We start from the raw sequence: 23,296 nt of genomic DNA on the forward strand, positions 1-23,296 counted from the left end.
TCTGACCTTGCAAATTAGCAGAGTCAGATTAAGTAAAAGCCGTGGATTAACTGTTTTGGGGAAGAGAGCATAGAAGTGATTATAGCTAAGCAAAGGGATGGGAGAGATTCGGGAACACCTTGATGGGTGAGACTGGGGTAAGCCTAAACTCCAGGGAAAACCGGGACAAGCTACTTGTGGCAAGGAGGGAAAGGACAAAGTAATGTCATCCTACATACAAGAACACAAAAAAATATTTGGGAGAAGAGTGGAATGCCTTTGACTCAATATATTAGAATCATAGATGGTTTCAAAGAGGGGATGACCAAATTTGGTGTACTTAATGCACATAGTAAACATATTCTATGAAGCAAATGAATGATTTGCAAAATATTACATAAAATTAATGCTTTTCTTTGTACTACTCTTTATTGCCATTCATCTGCTATTTGTCCTCCTGTGCCTTTTCAAAGGCAGCATGCTATCTCTACTGAAATTCTTAGTCTAGAAGTGTAGTAAATTCCCTGTCACTAATCTGTTCATCTGTAGATTCAGACTTCCAAATACCCTGAAGGTTACTTGAATTATCCTTCAGTGAATTTACCGCAGAGTCAAGAGAGGAAGGCAAGAAAATTTTTGCTGTTTCTGGAGAGAGAACCAACTTACTTAACACTTGGGGCCTTTGCAGATCTCTATTCTTCTTAGGCTTCCCTTTGCAGAACATTATTACCTCTACATGGGACTAGACTAAGTGCTGGAGCCTTTCTGTTAGAAGCAAGAAGTATTATTTGCTTAGGAAAACCTGGATTAGGAGCATAAAAATCGATAGAACAGTGGGTAGGGTGTTTGCCTTGCATGTGGTCAACCTGGGTTGGATTATTGGCTACCCTATATGGTTCCCTGTGCTTACTAGGAATCCCTGAATATAGAGCCAGGAGTAAGTAAATCCTGGGTACCACTGGTCTGGCTCAAAAGCCAAAAAATATATATATAAAAGAAAAGACAACTTGAAATTTGCTAATGTACTCTTAAAAATTTTGAGTTCTTGAGTTTTACATTATGCATTGGATATATCCATATAGTTCTAAAGACTTTTTTGAGTGAATAGATCTTTCTCTGTGGCTGCAGAAAACCTCCCATACATTTCTTTTCTGCTGGCTTACAGGAACAGACTGATTTAGTTCAGTTTTTCTTGTGTCCTGACTTCCTGATACTTATTTTATGCTAGAATTTGCCTTTTCTTTAAAATCTCTGGTGACTAGAGACTCAGGGAATATCTGGCTGTGTCATATCACTTTTGTCATATCACTTTATCCAAGTTCTGAATTTCTGTAGTATTTTATGATTTATCTTTATTCTCCTGAGACTCCCTGGAAATAAGTATAAATAAGGTAATTGTCATTTTTTTATTGGCCTCAAGTCAGTAATAATTCAGAGTTTCAACCCAGTGCACTAAAAGGGGGGATACCCAGAAAGGAAGATGCCAACGATAACATACTAATCCAGAAATTAAGGACACAGATTTTCCATGTGTCACGTTCGTTAGCTCCCCAAACCATAAAATCGCATACCCCTGCAACACAGTTACATAATTTGTGTTACTTCAGTTTTTTTTTAAATGATAATGTTTAATTGAACTTTTGATGGTTCATTATTTTGAAAGGCTCAGTTGGATCAGTGTGCATCGAGGGCACATGCTCGTGGATGGCTTTTCTCTTTCACCTTAACTGTGTTGTAGTTTTGCTTATTCTCCTAGACTCAGGAATAAAGAACATGAAACACTCAACTTCTAATACAAGTTAGTAATTCAGATCCAGAGGGAAAAGTTACATTAGTTTGTTTTTGTGTTTATCATTATATTTATCATTCTCACTTTCACTGTTTCAAAATTTACGTGAGAAACATGAAAATATGCCAGTTTTCAAAATCACCTCTCTTTTAATACTTGATTGAACAAATAAGGTAATCATAAACCTTGTATGTGTTTCAAGACTTCGATGTTTTATGCAGACAACATCACTCTCTGTCGTTCAGGTCAGCATGATGGTTTTTTTCTTTTTTTTTTCTTGTTGGGTCACACCTGGTGATGCACAGGGGTTATTCCTGGCTCTGCACTCAGGGACCATATGGAATGCTGGGAATTGAACCTGGGTTGGCCGCGTGCAAGGCAAATGCCCTACCCACTGTGCTATCGCTCCAGCCCCAGCTTGATGGTTTTGATCTGAACTGGAATGTAAGCTGTTATTTAGAATTGAAATGCTTCAGGGATTGGGGAGGGTAGGGCTCTTGCCTTGCATTTGGTCCTCATGGATTTGATCCCTGGCATTCTTTATGGTCCCCCAAACACTGCCAGGAGTGATCCCTGAGTGCAAAGCCAGGAGTGAGCCCTGAGCACAGGTATGTGTGGCCCCAAACCACAAACATTCATTAAAAGAATTGAAGTACTTCATAAATTCCATGATTTTTTTTTTTGTGGGGGGAGGGCTGTTTTGCAATTGTTCAAGACTGTCCATTGCAGGAAAAAATTTGGAGATAATTTATAGAAATGTATTTATAAACTTGAATGCCAAGTAAGTAATGACAGGATATTTCAGAATGTATAATTTAGTGTGACAAGTTTTGTTGGTTCAAGTAAAAAGTAACATGTGGCTAGTTTTTTTATGATAATAAGATATGAAAATAAATTATTATTCATTGGAGGGTTTAACTATGGGCAGAATACTTTTTCAGACCAAAAAGTATATTGGATGCAATTAAATTTCTGCAATATAGTATAAAGAGCAAACAAAACAAAATTTAAAAGAAATACAAGCAGAGAGTATTTGCTTCATGTAGGTTCTTAAGCAATCTGGGAAAAATAAATTAAAAAGTGAATAAAATGAAAGATTTTTAGGTTAAAAAAAAAGCCTAGATCTTATATATTCCGAACCCATATTTTTATTTTGGGGACTGGGGTTGGGCCACACGAAGAAGTACTTCAGGCCTGTTCTTGACTCTGTACTCAAGAGTGACCTCTAGCAGTGCTCAGGAGACCATTTGTGGTTCTAGGAACTCGAACCTGGGTCATGACTGCTGCAGCTTCATTCGAGGCAGTTGATTTACTTCCTGTTTGATCTTTACTGCCCAGCCCATAACATTCTGATGCAGAGACCAATGCTGAGAAGAAGTTGAAGCAATGTGCCTATGATGGGATTGCTTGCTCATAGACAGTGCAGAGTTCTTGGGCCAATAGTCTTACCTTTCAGCTTGGATTTTCCCCCCCCCCGCCCACTTTTGTGTAGTTTCAAACTCCAGCTAAAATTGAAGCAAATTTTCCCCTTAGGTTCTTTCTTTCCCTAAGACATGAATCCGTAGATTGGTTTATTGTTGTGTAGGGAAGTCAGCCACGAGGCACAGTTCTTCAGACAAGAGCCATGGAAGCAGCAGGCAGGGAAATTCTGGTTCCTGAAGTCTTCTTGGCCACCAGCAATAAGCCTGCACACACCCACAACTGAGAAACAGGTTCAAACCTGGGCAGATACCAGAAGAATTGATCATTGAGGCAGGAGGCCCAAGTTTCTCTTATGGTTCCTAGAGTTTCCTGCATTGAGATTGAAAAAAACTGGAACTGTAGGGTTTCTGAGCCTAATTGGGACCTTGTGGACTATTTGCATCAGTGGTTTACTCTTTCAATCAGAGACTTCCTCTGTGTAATTTACATCATCTTAGAAGTTAATCCTGAAAACAAAAGGGTGACTTCTGAATAAAAATGTGGAGAAGAGTCTAATGCCAGGATCTTTGCTGTTCTCCCATCAACTGGCAGCAGTATCAAGGTCATCTTATGTATCATCAGGTGTCTCCCCAGCTAGAACCTTTGTCTTGAACCATTCTCATCTCTTGCCTCCACAACAATGGCTTTCTAAACTCCTGTCTTTGCTTCCACACACACCACCATGTCAGAATGAGATTTTGCTTAATGAAATAAGTCAGTGAAAGAAAGACAAACAAAAAAATGTATTATTTCACTCATAGGTGGTATATAAAGAAATTACAGAAGGGGCCAGAGGGATAGTATTGGGGTTGTTACTTTCCTTGATGTAGCCAACCCTTATTCTATCCCTGAGACCATATATGCTCCCGAGTACAACCAGTGGTGGCCCCTGAGGCAAAACAAAGAGTAAGTTCTAAGTACTGCCAGGTATGACCTCAAAACCAAAGCCAAACCAGCCAAACAAATAAATTTTCAGGTGATAAAATCAAATTCATTACCAAAAGAAAGGGGGAAGAAGGTGGGTAGATTGGCAATAGGTTAGATTATAAGGTGTAGGATGGAATTAGACTTTAGATATTAACTCACTTGGAATTGTTTGAAATTAATGTGAATATGTACAGATGTTGATTTATGATGCATTTAGTAAATTTATAGGTTACAATGCAGTAATACTTCAGTAAAAATTAAACAACCTCGACCCTCGGCCACGCCCTCCCGGCCCCGCTTCCCGCCGCCTGGACTCTCCGAGACCCTCCAGCCGCCCCAGCCCGTGTTCTCCGCGCCCCAGCTCCTGACCTGGCCCCCTAACTGCGGCCCGCCCTCGCAGGAAGACACTGGGGCGTGGTATCTTAGTGGGCATGGTCTAAAGTGGGCGTGGCCTCCTCTCAGAGCGGCCGCAGTTATTCTTTGTTACCTCAGCTCAATCAGTACTTGTATTTTTTTGAAAATTCACTTTTGCGATCTCAAACACGCATAATAGCCATTAGCTTAGTCTGACACTATAAAAAAGCTGTCAGTTAATAAGGGAAGTTTAGCACGATCAGAAAACCTTCTTTCCACAAGAAGAAAAAGGAATAAATAACTACAAAGCTCCAACTCTATACTTCCGTAACAATATGAGGAAGCAGCGAAAATCCCCTCCACCAAGAGAGGGAGAATAAGAAATTCCAGAAACATCAATGGGGGCTACTCACATCTACGACCTCTCAGATAAACAATTCAGAGAGGAGATCTGTAGGAGAGTCGACCTACTCCAAGCAACCATGGAACAGACATCCAATAAACTAAGGGAGGAGATGAATGAAGCACTGGAACGGTCCACCAAGAAAATACAGGAAGAAATGAGAACAGAAATCTCAAACCTACGAACGGAAGTCACACAAATAAAGGAATCGGTAGACGAATTAAAAATCTCTCTAGATGCCCTCAACAGTAGAATGACTACAGCTGAAGAAAGAATCAGCGACCTGGAAGATGAGCTGCAGAAAGCTTATAGACAACAACAAATCATGGCCAAAGACCTCAAAATGGCTATAGAGCGAATCAGAGCCCTGGGGGATGACTTCAAGAGAAACAACATAAGAATCATTGGAGTACCAGAACCACAGGGAAGTAACCCCAATGAAAAAAACACAGTCAAAGACATCATTGCTAAGAAATTCCCAGAGCTGGAGAAGGCAGGCATCCAGATACAAGGAGTCCGAAGAGTACCAGCAAAAAGAGACCCGAATAAAAAGACTCCAAGGCATATCATAGTCAGAATGACGGATGCTATGGATAGAGACACAATTCTGCAAGCAGCAAGGTCAAAGAAGGAAATTACATACAAAGGAGCACCCCTCAGATTTACAGAAGACCTGTCAGAGGAAACCCTCCGAGCCCGAAGACAAAGGTGGGACATAGTGAAAAGACTCAACGAAATGAATGCCTCACCAAGAATACTTTATCCGGCTAAACTCTCACTCAAACTCGAAGGAACCATACACTACTTCTCGGATAAACAACAGCTCAGGTCCTTCATAGACTCAAAACCAAACTTGAAAGAAGGTCTAAAGGGGCTACTGTAAGACAAGGTGGAGCCACATAAAAACAACAAATACCACAGAAATATGACACAAAATCCTATCACAATAATCTCTCTCAATGTCAACGGCCTAAATGCACCCATAAAGAGACACAGAGTGGCAAAATGGATCCAGAAATTAAACCCATCATTCTGCTGCCTGCAAGAAACACACCTGAACAAACAGAGTAAACATAGACTCAAAGTCAAAGGATGGAAAACAATCCTGCAAGCAAACAACCCCCTTAAAAAAGCTGGAGTGGCCATCCTAATATCCGACAACATAGATTTCAGGTTGAAAAAGATTAAAAGGGACAGCGAAGGTCATTTTCTGTTTATCAAGGGATATGTACAACAGGAAGAAATCACACTCTTAAACATATATGCACCTAATGAGTGACCAGCTAAATATTTAAAACAACTCCTAGCAGACTTCAAAGAGGACATCACTAACAGCACAATAGTAGTCGGAGACTTCAATATGGCCTTATTGCCTCTAGATAGATCGACAAGAACAAAACTCAACAAGGAAACACTGACTCTGAAAGAAGAAATTGAAGAGAGAGGCTAATAGACCTATACAGGGCCTTACACCCCCAAAAGAAAGAATACACATTCTTTTCCAGTGCACACGGAACATTTTCTAAAATAGACCATGTACTGGGCCCCAGAACATACCTCAATAGAATCGGAAAAATAGAAATTGTATCAACCATCTTTTCAGACCACGATGCGCTGAAGATAGAAGCTAACCACTCACTGACACGGAGAATCAAGTCAAACACTTGGAAATTAAGCAATTCAATGTTGAACAATGAGTGGGTCAGGAAGGAAATCAAGGAAGAAATAAAAAAATACTTAGAAACAAATGAGAATGAAGACACGAGCTGCCAAAACCTATGGGACGCAGCTAAAGCCGTGTTAAGGGGAAAATTTATAGCTCTCCAAGCATTCCTCAGGAAGGAAGAAAGGGCCCACATAGACAGCCTGACTTCACGACTCAAGACCTTAGAAAAGGACCAGAGAAAGGACCCCAAACCAGACCGAAGGAAAGAAATAATAAAAATTAGAGCAGAAATTAATGACATGGAAACCAAAAAGACAATCCGAAAGATCAATGAAACAAAGAGCTGGTTCTTCGAGAAAATAAACAAGATTGATAAACCGCTAGCAAGACTCACAAAGAAAGAAAGAGAAAGAACCCTAATAAATCGAATCAGAAATGAAAAGGGGGACATCATAACAGAAACCAGTGAGATTCAAAAGATCATTAGAGACTACTTCGAAAGTCTATATGCCACAAAAAAGGAGAACCTAAAAGAAATGGATGGATTCCTCGATTCCTACAATCTTCCAAGACTGAACAAAGAAGACTTGGAATACCTGAATAGACCCATCAATGTTAAGGAAATTGAAACTGTGATCAAAAACCTCCCCAAAAACAAAAGCCCAGGCCCAGATGGTTTCACTGGCGAATTCTTCCAAACATTTAAAGAAGACCTGCTGCTTGTTTTCCTCAAACTTTTCCAGGAAATTGAAAAAACAGGAAATCTCCCAAACAGTTTCTATGAAGCACACATCTCCCTAATACCAAAAGCAAACAAAGACACCACTAAGAAAGAAAATTACAGACCAATATCCCTGATGAACACCGATGCGAAGATCCTCAACAAAATACTGGCAAATAGGATCCAACAACTCATCAAAAAGATCATACATCACGACCAAGTGGGATTCATCCCGGGGATGCAAGGATGGTTCAACATTCGGAAATCAATCAACATAATCCACCATATCAATAAAAGCAAAGATAAAAACCATATGATCATATCAATAGATGCAGAGAAAGCATTTGACAAGATCCAACATCCTTTTATGATGAAAACCCTCGCCAAAATGGGGTTTGGAGGAACTTTCCTCAAGATAGTCGAAGCCATCTATCACAAGCCTACGGCAAGCATTATCCTCAACGGGGAAAAACTAAGGGCCTTTCCTCTGAGATCAGGCACAAGACAAGGATGCCCACTCTCACCACTCCTCTTCAATATAGTACTGGAAGTACTTGCGATAGCTCTTAGACAAGAAAAAGAGATCAAGGGCATCCAGATAGGAAAGGAAGAAATCAAACTCTCACTATTTGCAGACGATATGATACTATATCTAGAGAAGCCTAAAAACTCTACTAAGAAACTCTTAGAAACAATAGACTTATACAGTAAAGTTGCAGGCTACAAAATCAATACCCAAAAATCCATGGCCTTCATATATGCAAACAATGAGGCAGAGGAAAGGGACATAAAAAAAACAATCCCATTCACAATCGTGCCCCAGAAAATCAAGTACCTCGGAATCAGCTTAACTAAGGAAGTAAAAGACCTCTACAAAGAAAACTACAAAACGCTACTCCATGAAATAAAAGAGGACATGAGGAAATGGAAACATATACCCTGCTCATGGATAGGGAGAATCAATGTTGTCAAAATGGCAATACTCCCCAAAGCATTATACAGATTCAACGAGATCCCTATAAGTATACCCATGACATTCTTCAAAGAAATGGATCAAGCAATCTTAAAATTCATATGGAACAACAAACGTCCAAGGATAGCTAAAACAATTCTTGGGAAAAAGACGATGGGAGGCATCACCCTCCCCAACCTCAATCTTTACTACAAAGCAGTAACAATTAAAACAGCATGGTACTGGAACAAAGGCAGAGACGTAGACCAATGGAACAGGGTGGAACACCCTTACACACAACCCCAAATGTATGATCATCTAATCTTTGATAAGGGAGCAAGAGATGTGAAGTGGAGCAAGGAAAGCCTCTAACAAATGGTGCTGGCACAACTGGGCAACCACATGCAAAAAAATGGGCGTAGACCTTGACCTGACACCATGCACAAAAGTCAGATCAAAATGGATTAAAGACCTCAACATTAGACCACAAACCATAAGGTACATTGAAGACAAGGTCGGCAAAACCCTCCACGATATTGAAGATAAAGGTATCTTCAAACGTGACACAGAACTAAGCAAGCTAGTAAAAGCAGAGATCAACAAATGGGACTACATTAAACTAAAAAGCTTCTGCACCGCAAAAGATACAGTGACCAGAATCCAAAGACTATCCACAGAATGGGAAAGGATATTTACACAATACCCATCAGATAAGGGGTTGATATCAATGGTATATAAAGCACTGGTTGAACTCTACAAGAAGAAAACATCCAACCCCATCAAAAAATGGGGCGAAGAAATGAACAGAAACTTTACCAAAGAAGAAATACGAATGGCCAAAAGGCACATGAAAAAGTGCTCTACATCACTAATCATCAGAGAGATGCAGATCAAAACAACCACAAGATACCACCTCACACCACAGAGACTAGCACACATCCAAAAGAACAAAAGCAACCGCTGTTGGAGAGGATGTGGCGAGAAAGGGACCCTTCTACACTGCTGGTGGGAATGCCGACTGGTTCAGGCCTTCTGGAAAACAATATGGACGATTCTAAAAAAATTAGAAATTGAGCTCCCATTTGACCCAGCAGTACCACTGCTGGGAATATATCCCAGAGAGGCAAAAAATGTATAATCGAAATGGCATCTGCACATGTATGTTCATCGCAGCACTGTTTACAATAGCCAGAATCTGGAAAAAACCCGAATGCCCTAGAACGGATGACTGGTTGAGGAAACTTTGGTACATCTATACAATGGAATACTATGCAGCTGTTAGAAAAAAGGAGGTCACAAATTTTTTATTTAAGTGGATCGGCATGAAAAGTTTCATGCTAAGTGAAATGAGTCAGAAAGAGAGAGACAGACATAGAAAGATTGCACTCATCTATGACATATAGAATAACAGAGTGGGAGACTAACACCCAAGAATTGTAGAAACAACTACCAGGAGGTTGACTCCATGGCTAGGAGGCTAGCCTCACATTCTGGGGAAAGGGCAACTCAGAGAAGGGATCACCAACTATAATGTAGTCGAAGGCCATGTGGGAGAAGGGAGTTGTGGGCTGAATGAGGGCTAGAGACTGAGCACAGTGGCCACTCAACACCTTTATTGCAAACCACAACAGCTAATTAGAGGGAGAGAACAGAAGGGAATGCCCTGCCACAGTAACAGGGTGGGGTGGGGGGAGATGGGATTGGGGAGGATGGGAGGGATGCTGGGTTTACTGGTGGTGGAGTATGGGCACTGGTGAAGGGATGGGTTCCCGAACTTTGTATGGGGGAAGCATAAGCACAGATGTGTATAAATCCGTAACTGTACCCTCATGGTGATTCATTAATTAAAAATAAATAAATTTATTATTAAAAAAATTAAACAACCTCAATTCAAGAAAAAGCAATTTTCTTAATCTAAAATGACCTTTTCCAAGACATATCATTGTTAAATCATTTCATCTATGACAAATAAGTATTGAGTATTTCCAGGTAGAAAAAATAAATACACACAAAGGTTCCACTGTCAGCCTTTTATGTTAATGAAAGAAATTTTACCAGGGCTTTTAAGAAGAATGTAGAATTCACACACACACACACACACACACACACACACACACACACACACACACAGAGGCTTCCAGACTAAAATATTTTACCCTTAAAATTGCCATTCAAATATAATGGAGAAAAAAGGACTTCAGACAGACAAGGTAATAGGAGTTTATCAACTTTAGACTTACTCTAATTAGTTGTTGGGTGGAACTCCTTATGCAATAAATAAAAGCATATAAAACTTGAGCAAGGTGATACACTAGCAGAAATATAAGCAACAGTGGTAGGAGGTAATAATAAAACATAAAAGTGATAGGACAGAATCTTTACTGTCAAAGACATGTCAATTTCTATACAAAAAACATTAGATTAGACAGAATTTTAAAATGCAAGTGATAAAAGTCTACGGAAGGCTCACTATAAACATATTTTCCTTGCCCATAAAATTAAAAAAATACAAAAACAAAATAAAAACCAAATCAGGTCATATCTTCCCCAGTGGTTTTCCATAGCATGAAATAAGTTCAAACAGACAGCAATGACCTGTATATGGTCTGGTCTCTGCCTGAATTATCAGCCTCATCACTGATTACCTGCTCTTTTTGGCTATACCGATCTCCTTTCAGTCTTTGAACACTTCCACCTTCTTCTAGATCTGGGGCCATCTTCCATCCTATCACTTCATAAGATGGTGCCTTATAGGGCCAGAGATATAATCTCGAAGGTAGGGCATTTGTCTTACATGCGGCCGACCTGGGTTCCATCCCTGGTATCCCATATGGCCCCCCGAGAACCGCCAGGAGTAATTACTGAGTGCAGAGACAGGAGCAACCCCTGAGCATCGCAGGGTATGACTCTCCCACCCCCACAAAAAAAAGATGGTGCTATATCTAGTATCTCTCAGAGAGACCTTTAATCCCCAAGCTACCCTGTCATAGCTCACTGTTTTATTTACTTGTTAAACTTTACTACTCTAAAATTATCTTTTTTAAAAAATTTACTAGCTTATTACAACTGTCAAAATGGTGAGAAAAGGCATGGGGATGGGGTTAGAGAGAAGAAGAAAGTTCTTAGAAAAAAACTGTTTTAGATAGTTTGTGATAGTTCACCCTTTCGTGTGAAATTTGGGATCTGAAAGTGAAACAATTGTCTACTTGCACAGACATACAAGACATACAGTGAGATTAGAAAGAATTACACTTTCATTCTAGGTGTCTCAGTGTCCAGAACATGTCCATCAAGACTCTGTAAAATATAAGTTGACTGGGGGCCAGAGTCATAGTGTAGTGATAGGGTGTTTGCCTTGCATGTGGCCAAACCGGGTTTGATCCCTGGCATCACCAGATCCATGCTCCCCTGAGTTCCACCAGGAATGATCCCTGAGTTCGGAGCCAGGAATAAGCCTTGAGCATGGGAGGTGTGGCCACAAAAAACAAACCAAAACAAACAACAAAATTAAATAAAAAGATAGGGTGACAGCTATCCTTACAAAATAATCTCATTTTAACATGGAGGAGATCACAAATCAGTCCTCATTATCCATTGTTGGGGGAGTCTTCCCAAGCAGTGCTCAGGGGGTTGAGGGCTACTCCAGGCAATACTGGTTTGGGTAATTCAATGTCTGTGCCTAGTAATACAGTTGTGCTTGGGCCTAGTAGTGTTTGGGACCACCAGAGGCATATTGCATAGGGGATATGTGATGCCTAGGATCAAACTCAGGTCCTTTTGCACACACGTGCCCAAACCCCTGAGCTATCTCCCTAGTTCCATCACTTTTCGTTATAATGTTCTTGAGTGTTCAGAGGTTAAAATTAGTAAAGTTACTGAGGTATTTGGATTAGGTTAAATATTATATAATATGATTCTTAAATGGCATAGAGTCTTTGGTTTATATGCTTCACATTAATTGTTTGAAGTCTTTGGGTTTAGGAGAGGCTTTTCTTACCAGGTTGCAGGTTGTAAGCTCTGCTCTGTGTGTGTGTGTGTGTGTGTGTGTGTGTGTGGTGCAGAGGAGACATTTATGCCACATCTGGTGGTACTCAGGTTTACTTCTGGCTCTGTGCTCAGAGGACCATATACTGTGATGAGGATCTAATACTTGGGATCAGCCAAGTACCTTAACTCTCATATTTTTTTTTTATCTTATGTGAAACACAAGTACAAAATAGAAGCCATGGTGGGATGTTTTGGTAGAAGCCAACATGTATGACTAATGTGAAACTAAGTAGTTGTGAATAGGTGAGGTGGCAGTAGATGGAGTAGGCTCACAGTCCATCTGTGATGGACTGTGAGGACTGTGAGCACAAAGAAGACATGGGCCAGTTCTCTAGTTCACATCAGTGGGTGTGGCAGGCAGGGGATAGAGTTAAACCACGCAGTACAGCTTTGATTTAGTAAATTGAATCGTGTCAACTACTCTAGAATTCTGTTGAGTCACTACTCTGGATAAGCCCTTTCAGAGGTGATAATCTCCCAGCTCATTCATGGAGGGAAGACTCTTTTCAGAAGGAAAACTTGTGGTAATAAAGACAGGTTGAGGGTGGCAGGGAGAGGACCATGAGACAATGGTGGAAAGAAGTAGACACTCCCATGGAGGGTGTGGTGTTGGCACACTGTATGCATGAAACCTCACTATTTTTTAACAGTATTGTAAATCATAAGTGAAGTGAAGGGAGAGTCTCTTGCCCACACACCTGGCTGTCTTCCCCGGGGCCCCTCGGAGGGGATGGGCTCCAGCTTCCCTCCCCACCCCGAGCAGAGCTCCCAGCAGCCGAAGACCACTGGAACCTAGCTACAGCCATGCTCGAGGCCCCTCTCCACATGTTCAGACAGACCTTATGCAAGACCACCGGAACCTAGCTACAGCCATGCTCGAGGCCCCTCTCTACATGTTCAGACAGGCCTTATGCATGAAGGTACTGGCAGAGGAACCCAGGTATGTGTAATCCCATCAGTGGCCAACATTCAGAGAAAGACTTAAAAGCAAGGTCTCAGAAGCGATATCTTGTAGCCTACTTCTCCCTCTGGGAGAAACTGGCAAGCTTCTGAGAGTTTCCTGCCCACATGGGACAGCCTTGCAAGCTTTCCATGGTGTATTCATATGCTAAATCCAGTAACAAATTGGATCTCATTCCCCTGACCCAGAAAGAGCCCTCAGTGCGACATCGTTGGGAGGGCCGAGTTGAGATAGACTTCTAAGATCTCGGGGAAAGGATGAAATGAGAGGTTACTGAGCCCGCCCGAGAAATTGGTGATTAACGGGATTTCGTGATTGTGATTGTAAATCGTGGTGCTTTAAACTGAAAATAAATTTTCTTTTAAAGAATATCTGCCAGGTAGAAAGCGCACAATGAATAACATCTTGGGAGGAGAAAATCCTCTTTTTGTTTTCTATGGTATCTCTTTTCATGTTGCAGAAAACTTTTTTTTAAGGGTACGGCACTACCTAGTGGTACTCCAGATACCTAGGAGTCACTTCTGGTGATTCTCCACCAGCCAGTTCAATTTAGGGCCTGAGGAGGCTATGCTGTTTGTGCCATATGGTGCCAGGGATCACCAGAACCACCTTGTCAATGCTCAGGGGTCCCTAGGGCAATACTTGGTAGTGCTTGGGGATGGGAGGGAGTGTATGTGGTTCTGGGAATCAAACCAGAATCCCTCTGACCCTTGTGTGACTCCCTGAACCAGCAAATCATTTTTGTTTAAAATAGTGGAATTCAGCCTCATGAATTTAAAGCAAACTGGTCATGCTCAACTTCCTCTTCACTCCCCAAAGGCATTGACTACAGAGGCACAAAAGCCAGGAAGAAAGGGGGTGCTGACTCCTTTGTTGCAGCAACAGACTTTCTAGAGACTGTAACTGCTCAGTGTTCTAGCAACCAGGGTGAAGAGAGAGGATTAAAGAGAATGCCTGGAGAATCTTGAAGAGATTGACACTTAAAAATAGTTATCTGACCCCATGTGTACCTGTGGCAAAACTGCAAAGGGATAGTGTGCCATATTATGGATCTTGGGCTTATTATAGCATTGATCTTGGACTTTATCCTCTAGGCAGTGAACTGTCATCAAAGGCTATTAACAGAAGCAATATATTTTATTTTTATTTCCAAAGATAAAATCTAGTGGCAATATGAGAATTTGATTACTGTGAAAAGACCAGCAAGACTTCTGGTGGAGCAGAGGATAGAGAAAATGGGGTCTGAAACCAGAGCATTAGCCAAGAGTTAAGGAGAGAACTGTGGATGCACCATATATGGATTTGAAGTCATGAAACCTGGGAATGGGTGAAGTCACTCTTAAGAGTGTCTAAGTACATGGAGGAAAATGTAGGCAGAACCCTCCGTGACATTGAAGCTAAAAGGACCTTTAAGGATGAAACACCATCCTTAAGGTCTAAGGATGACGAAGCAAGTGGAAACAAACATAAACAAACGGGACTATATCAAACCAAGAAGCTTTTGCACTTCAAAAGAAACAGTGACCAAAGTACAGAGAGAGCCCACAGAATGGGAATGTATATTTACCCAATACCCATCTCATTATCATCATCACCATCATCATCATCATCATCATCATCATCATCATCATCATCATCATCCCGTTCATCATCGAATTTCTCGAGTGGTCTCAGTAACGTCTCCATTTGTCCTAGCCCTGAAATTTTAGAAGCCTCTCTTTACTCGTCCTTCCCAACGATGCTGCATTGGAGGTTCTTTCAGGGTCAGGGGAATGAGACCCAGCATTGTTACTGGTTTTGGCATATGAATGCACCGTGGGGAGTTTGCGGGGCTCTCCTATGTGGGCAGAAACTCCTGGTAGCTTGCCAGGTTCTCCCAGAGGGAGAAGAGGCTGTAAGGTGTCAGGTGGCCGCAAAGCGAGAGCTTGGTTTTATAGTCTCTGGATGTTGGTTGTTGGTGGGATTACATGGTGCCCGGGGACAGTCCCTGGGTGTGACAGCCTAGCTACTGGAGAATGGGTAATCTGGGCAGAAGAGGTCCAGTCCCAATCTGAGCAGGCTTGGAGGTCTCAATTCCAGGTCCCACACACCTGGGTTCCTCTGCTGGTTCCTTCATGCGTGAGGCTTGTCTGAACGTGTGGAGAGGGGCCTTGAGTATGGCTGTGGCTAGACTCCGGAGGTCTTCGGCCGTGAGAGCTCTGCTTGGGGCAGGGAGGGAAACTGAAGCCCACCCCCTCCTAGGGGCCCCCTGGGAGACAGCCAGTCACGGGGGTAAGAAACTCTGCCACCCATCTAATAAAGGATTAATATCCAGGATATACAAGACACTAGTAGAATTGTATAAGAAAAAAACCTCCAACCCCATCAAAAAATGGGGAGAAGAAATGAACAGAAGCAAAAAAGAAGTACAAGTGGCCAAAAGAAATATTAAAAAATGCTTCACATTGCTATTCGTCAGGAGATGTAAATCAAAACAGCGGTGAGATATCTCAATTAGATTGGCATACATCCAAAAGAACAAAAGCAACTAGCGCTGGCGTGGATGTGGGGGAAAAGGGACACTCTTTCACTGTTGGTGGGAATGCCGACTGGCCCAGCCTTTCTGGAAAACAATTTGGGCATGGGCAGTCCTTCAAAAACTAGAAATTGAGCTTCTGTTTGACTCCTCCCCCCAATACCACTTCTTGGAATATATCCTGATGGTGCAAAAAAGCACAGGAGAAATGACATCTGCACCTATATGTTCATTGCAGCACTGTTCATAATAGCCAGAATCTGGGAACAACCCAAGTGCCCAAGAACAAATAACTGGTTAAAGAAACTTTGGTACATCTACCCAATGGAATACTGTGCAGTTCTTAGGAGAGATGAAGTTATGAAATTTGCTTATAAGTGGATGGACATGGAGAATATCATGCTAAGTGAAATGAGTCAGAAAGAGAGGGACAGACATAGAAAGACTGCACTCATCTGTGGAATATAAAAATAACATAATATGAGACAGACACCCAAGGACAGTTAGACACAAGGGCCAGGAATATTGCCCCACAGTTCGAAGCCTGTCTCATGAGCTGGGGGAGAAGGCAGCCGGAATAAAGAAGGGATCAGTAAGTCAGTGATGGTTGGAGTAATTGTTCGGGATAGGAGATGTGTGCTGAAAGTAGATAAAGGACATGATAACCTCTCAGTATCTGTATTGCAGACCATAATACCCAAAAGTAGAGAGAGAGGATGGGAGAAATTGTCTGCCATGGAGGCAGGGGGAGGGTTGGAAAGGGAGGTATATGGGGATATTGGTGGTGGAGAATGTGCACTGGTGGAGGGATGGGTGTTTGATTATTGCATGATTGAACTCAAACATCGAAGCTTGTAACTGTATCTCATGGTGATTCAATAATAAACATTTTTTTTAAATATATGTGGAATTCTGGAAAACATAAATGTTTAGAGAAGAGGGAAAGCATGAGGAACACAGTGGTTGAGATGATGAGTGAGGTCTTACAAGGAAGAACTAGAAATTAAGGTTGTTGAAACTAAAAGAGCAGGATGTGATCAAGAGTCTAAGCAAATATTTTATTTTTAAAAGTGCTTCTCATAGGCGATTGACTTTCTTTCCTATGTTGAAAATTTAGTTAATATGACAGATATTTCCAGCTTTTACCATCAAAAAACAGTGATAATTTTGATATACTTTCTCATTTCCTTCTTTACAACTATTGGTTTGGACAGTAGCTTTTTGAGATTCTTCAAAGTAAATTATGATCTCTCAGATAATTTTAATTGAAAGTTTTGATGTTGTGTAAAGTGTCTTTAAAATGTAGTTAAATTAAGAATCATTATTTTTAATACTTTGCAATTATTTTGCTTTATGGATTTTTCAGTTTTGATACAACTGGGTATTTTTTCTAAAATAGCATGCAGTATAAATATAATGACATGGCAATTTGACTACTAAATATGAATGATTTTTAATTTTTAATTAAAAATCATTTTTTAGGGGGAACATACCTGATGGTGCTCAGGACTTACTCCTGGCTCTGCTTGCTCTGAGAAACTACTCCTAGTGGGGCTCTCCAGACAGTGTGGGTTGCTTGGTGTGGGTTGCTAGGGATCAAATAAGTGCCTTACCTGCTGTACTATCTCACTATCCCCTAGACTGAGTTTTAAAACACTGTTTTTTAACAGAAATTTGTGTATGCTTTTGTGTTTGAGTACACACACACAAATTGGAAGAATAGTAAAATACTGACCTTCTGGCGGGAGGAGGGCTGTGGAGCTATTGTACAGCCCTTAAGCACTTGCCTTGTACACACTGACCCAGGTTAGATCCCTATATGGTCCCTCAAGCCCACCAGGAGTAATTTCTGAGTGCAAAGCAAGGACTAAGCCCTGAGCACTACAGGTGTCCCTCCTCACCCCCAAATATATATAACATTTGTGTGTGCTTGTGTGTGTTTAAGTGTATGTGCATTTATGTGTTAGAAAACATGCTTTAATATATTTTTTCAAGTTTGATATATTGAAATTTTGATATAAAGGTTAGGATTTGCTAATACTGCATGATGCACTGGTATATATCACATATCTTCATTTTGTATTTTAAATAAAAATAAAAATCATAAATTCATTGTTAGTCCTAAATACTAACTGCTTGATATTCAAGTCTGTATAGAAATAACAAAGACCCTAGAAAATAATTTTGTCTGTTATCTTAAATTTAATAAAATATTTTTGTTCAAGGCACCAATATTTCTGCTGACATTGTGTTTCTTAAATGTGGGTTTCTTTTGCAATAAGTTTTATTTACTTTTGTATATGACTGCACGTAGCCAGCAGTGAAAAATTTGACTCTATGTCTTAATGAGCACACAGGGTTAAAAAGGACTTGCTTGGAGGGGTTTTTTAAATGCAAATTGTTAAATAAAATTGCTAGGTTAAATTTTTATGCTTCTTTTTAAGTAGAATTAATAGACATAATGATAACAATCTATGTGTGTTTTGTTTAGGTTATCCCAACATCTCTAAGGAAGATGCCCTCAATGAACTGGAGGACCAGATGACCACGTAATTAGACATTTTCCTTACTATTGTTAAGCTTTTTTGTATTGACCCAGTTGGGGCAGTTTTTGAAATTTTGCAACTATAATTTTGCACTATTATAGTAAATGTTCAAAGTTTTGAGGAGAACAATTCCATTTTTAGTTTCCCAGGGGAATGAATTATTTAAACCTAGATTGCATTTATGTATTTATTTTAAATGCAGAGAATTTAGAGTTCAAAATACTCTTTTAAAATATAGTTAAATTAAAAATTATATCTTTCCAATGACAATATAATTACTAGTTTGCTTTCTGGATGTTTTCAGTCATGATAAAGTAGATAAATCAACAGACTCCAGAGTGATATAGTTCTTCCAAACTTAAATCACCTTGGAGTTTTTATTAATGATTTACCTGTCTTGAAATTTGCTCCTCAGAATTGCTTGTAAATGATGTATGAAGGTATGAGTTGATGAAAGAAAACATGAGTTCTGCATTAGATATAAATGCTTTGGTATTTTGAAGATAATTGAGCACTTGATTGTATTTTGGAAAATGAGAAGCAAGTACTTCTAAGTACTTCTGGGAAAAGGGTTTTGTTTATGTTGGGAAAATGAAACAATATAATATTAAACATGCTTAAATATAAATATATGTTTGAGTTAACATTCTCTGATGATTTAAAATACATTTACTGATTCTTAAAACACGAGTTTTACATGTCAGGTTTCCTTTAAAATGTATCTTGCTATATGATTATAACTTGGAAAATAATTATTGTATTATCTAGTGACTAATTTATTCTGATTACATTTCACTGTTTAAACACATTGTAAATTATAAGATATAATTTGGAAAGGAAATTGGGGTATTTGTAATATATATTGCATTTTAGGATGTTTGTCTAGAACCTAAAAGTTATTGCTTAATAGGACACATGGTTTTTTATTTTCACCTACCTCTTGGCATCTGAACTGTGTCAATTCAAAAGGCCAGAGACCATTTCCTTCTCTGGTTTCCAGTTATAGATCAGAACATTAGCATAGGACTCATAGCAGAAACCTCTTTTGTTTTGTTTTCTTTCGGGACCTCATCCAGTAGTGCTCATGTCTTACTTCTAGCTCTGCTTTCGGGGACCACTCTTGGCAGGAACTGAGGGACTGTATGGGGTACCAAGGGTGAAAAGGGTGGAACCTGGGTTGGTGGTGTGCAAGGCAAGAGTGCTAGCCACAGTACTATCTCTCTGCCTTGGGCTGGCAACTTGCAAGGCAAGCATGCTACCCATTGTACCATCTCTCCACCTCCTTCAGAAACCGTTTATAACTCTTAAACATGCCACTGTATTGGTAAAGAGGTAGTGGGATGCTGGCCACCGGGCTCTCCTTACCGTAGCCTTTCTTTTGTTTGGAGGAGGGGTGCTGGGATTGAGCCCAGCGTCTTATACATGCAAACTATATACTTTATCACTTACCTACAGCCCTGGCCCTTTCTTGTTAAAGATGTGAGGGGATGGGCAGAATCACTGAGAAAGTGAGAATGAGTGATTTGTTGGGGAAAGATGCATTGATCGGGAAGCAGAATATGTATGTGAAAGTCCTGTTGTTGTTTTTCAGGTATGCCTATTATTACAGTGCAATCGGTGCTGGTGTGCTTGTGGCTGCTTACATTCAGGTTTCATTCTGGTGCCTGGCAGCTGGAAAACAAATATTCAAAATTAGAAAGCAATTTTTTCATGCCATAATGCGACAGGAGATAGGCTGGTTTGATGTGCATGATGTTGGAGAGCTGAACACACGACTCACAGAGTGAGTGCCAAATTTTAGGTTTAATTCAGATTTTATAAGAAGATGTCAGTACATGACTTAAGCTAATTGTCTACGAAATATTTCCTGAACAAATACGATGACTTAGAACCCTGGCAAGGCATGAGGAGATCTGCATGATTGGCACTGAATAAGGGGTGGGATTTGGCCGACTCAAGAATTCCTGAGACTGTATCAAAGAGCAACAACATGGCATAGTGTGGATAAATTTCTGATTAAGACCCTAAATGGAAACTAACTGATCCCACACTCAACACCCTCCCCCCTAAATCAACCTCCAGCCCCTCACCCCCCATATCTTTCCCCTGAATTAAACATGAATTGAATTCAGGAGGAAAGTTCTATGTTTATGATTCTCACATTTATTATTTCTAACACTTTCTTTAGTGATGTCTCCAAAATTAATGATGGAATTGGTGACAAAATCGGAATGTTCTTTCAATCACTAGCAACATTTTTCATTGGCTTTATAGTAGGATTTACACGTGGCTGGAAGCTAACACTTGTGATTTTGGCTGTCAGCCCTGTACTCGGATTCTCAGCTGCTCTCTGGGCAAAGGTAGGTGAAATCTGTGAATCAATCTTCAACTATCTCTGCACCCTGCCCCACACCATGGAAGACTGTGTTTTTTTTTTTTTAACACCTAATGACCCTGACTCTCTGGTTCTTAGTTTTAAAGTGTCATAATTAAAAAAAGGAGGAATAGGCTGATGCATTGTATTCTTCCTCTATGACTCTCTGTTGTCCTGGACTGTTATTCAGACAAGGAATAAGAAAAATGTAGCCATCATATCTCATCCTTTATCTCCATGAATAACACACACTTAGGTACTTCAAAGGCCATGTGTCCTCGAGAATAGCGTCATATTCACAGAGCAAGTTGAGATTGTTTCATGAACAATATAAATTTCTCATTGAGCTAACATTATTGATTTTAATATGTTTGAAGATTTTCCTTAAATTATAAATGGAGTTATGTTTCTGTGTCTATAAATATTTAATTGCATTGTGTGAAAGTTTTTATCTAAGAAAACTTGACAGTAGATACTTTCTAGTCCTGTATGCATGCAAATCCTTTGTTTGCAGTTCTCCCAATCACAAAGACAAAGAGGTATACAAATGAGCTCCCTGTATCAGCTTCCCAGGATTTTGTAAAGATTGTTTCCCTTTTAAGGCTTGTCACGGAACTTGTTTTAGACTTACTGCAGACTGCACTGGTAATTTCTGTTGGATTCAACACAATTTACAGAGAGCACTGTGGTGGGATGACATTGGCCAAGGCTAGCACAAAAGAGATCAAATTTAAGTATTTCATAGTAGCTTCAGAAATGTAACTGGATATTGGTTTTTTTGGGGGAAAGAATAGCCACCATTTATTGAGTGTCTGAACAGCTATGTGTAAGGAAAATAGAGGCTTTTTTTCTGAAGTATGGTTTTAGTTCAGTCTACAGAGGAAGAGACTAATGTTCTAAGGACTGTTATTTTGTTATTCAGAATAAGAGAGTATAAATGGTGTTCTTGGTGGTTAAATTGCATCTGTTAATGTGTCGGCTAAAATATTTGGCCAGAGTTTTGTGTGTTCATTGATTTTGGCTCGCTGTTCATATCAGTGTTTGTTAGAAAACTGTTGAAAATGGTTAGCTCACTCTAATTAAGGTAGGAGAGCAGGCAGTGGGTTGTACTTTTAATAGTTACTTATTGCTTTGGACATTTTAATAACTGAAGACCTCGCTTATTGGAGACTAATGGCTTTTGTTGTTGTTCTTACTGTTTTGGGGGGCACATATGGCTGTTCTCAGGCGCTGTTCTTGATTCCATATTCAGGAGTGACCCTGGCTGTGCTCAAGGGGCAATATGTGGTGCAGAGGATTTGAACTGTGGGTTGTACGCACAGCTGCAGGCAAGGCAAATGCTTCACCTCCTTGACTCTCTTCCTTTCTCTCTATGGTCAGAGTTATAAGTGTCAATCCTCTGCCATAAACTTCTGAGATGCCTTTAAGCAACTTTCTGAAATTTTCTGGTTGTCAGTTGTGCTTCCAATAAATTGGGTCCAGTCTGCAAATGTCCTTGTCCCTTGTGAGACTGTGACTATCTGGCACCCCACCCTAGAGGCACTAAGACGAGATAACCAAAAAGGAAGGGAATGAGACACAGAGAGCTTTCTGGTCACCTCAGAGCAGAGACCTAGAGCACAGGTAGGAGAAACCAGCACTTCCTGCCCCTACCAAAGAGACCTGGTGTTCTGATCTTCAGAAACCACTTCCTCAGGTAGCAGGAAAAAGTGGCGATGAGAATCTAGCAGTTTTAGACTAACCAAGCTCACTAAAATAGCATCATTGAGGCTGCAGTGGTTAGCTTATCATGAGTCTTAGCCCGTAAAAGTCAGTCAAGAATTGCATACTTCATGTAAATAAGGTTGGTGCTTGTTAAAATTTAAAAATCAAATAGGAGGGGCTGGAGCACAGCGGGTAGGGCATTTGCCTTGCACGCGGCCAACCCAGGTTCAATTCCCAGCATCCCATATGGTCCCCTGAGCACCGCCAGGGGTAATTCCTGAGTGAAGAGTCAGGAATGACCCATGTGCATCGCCCAGTGTGACCCAAAAAGCAAAAAAAAAAAAATCAAATAAGAAATAGGCAGCATGGTATGTCTCCTAACATAATAGAGAAACTGCTTAACATGCAGGGAAAGTATATCTTACTAAAAACCAAGAAAATCCACAACTTGAAATTTAAACTGATACCTATTTATTTTTTATTTACTCGTTGAATTATAAAATTATTTATGCTTGGGTTTCAGACATACAGTTTTTCTAAATGAATCCCTTTACCATAAACTGATACCTATTTAAAAATGGCTAACTTAGGGCTAGAGAGGTAGTACAGGCATAATGGTGCTTACCTTTCATGTGGTGGACTCCTCTTTATCCCTAGCATTGCATATGGTCCCCAAGCACCAGCAGAAGTGATCTCTGAGCACAAAAGAAGGAGTAAGCCATAAATACAACAGGATGTGACCCCAAAACCTCCTTTAAGTAATAAATAAGTGAAAATAGCTAACTTTAAAATGTCTTACTTTAGGGCCAGAGACATAGTACAGTGGGGTAGGGTACTTGGCTTGCATGTGGCCTAATTGAGTTCAATTGCCAGTGTCCCAGATGAGTCGGGAACTGC

At 40.3% G+C, this 23,296-nt stretch overlaps 1 protein-coding gene across 3 annotated transcripts in view; it reads left to right on the forward strand.

The window, feature by feature from the left end:
* ABCB1 (ATP binding cassette subfamily B member 1) overlaps positions 1-23,296 on the forward strand; it is a 229,913-nt gene that overhangs the window by 144,452 nt on the left and 62,165 nt on the right. For all 3 annotated transcript variants that reach the window (XM_055137510.1, XM_055137666.1, XM_004602277.2), the window contains 3 exons: positions 18,267-18,324; positions 19,913-20,104; positions 20,510-20,681. In XM_055137510.1, coding sequence (XP_054993485.1) covers positions 18,267-18,324; positions 19,913-20,104; positions 20,510-20,681 — 422 coding nt within the window. The remainder of the gene's footprint in view (positions 1-18,266; positions 18,325-19,912; positions 20,105-20,509; positions 20,682-23,296) is intronic.

Source organism: Sorex araneus, chromosome 1 (genome assembly GCF_027595985.1).
Source record: "Sorex araneus isolate mSorAra2 chromosome 1, mSorAra2.pri, whole genome shotgun sequence".
Classification (NCBI taxonomy): domain Eukaryota; kingdom Metazoa; phylum Chordata; class Mammalia; order Eulipotyphla; family Soricidae; genus Sorex; species Sorex araneus.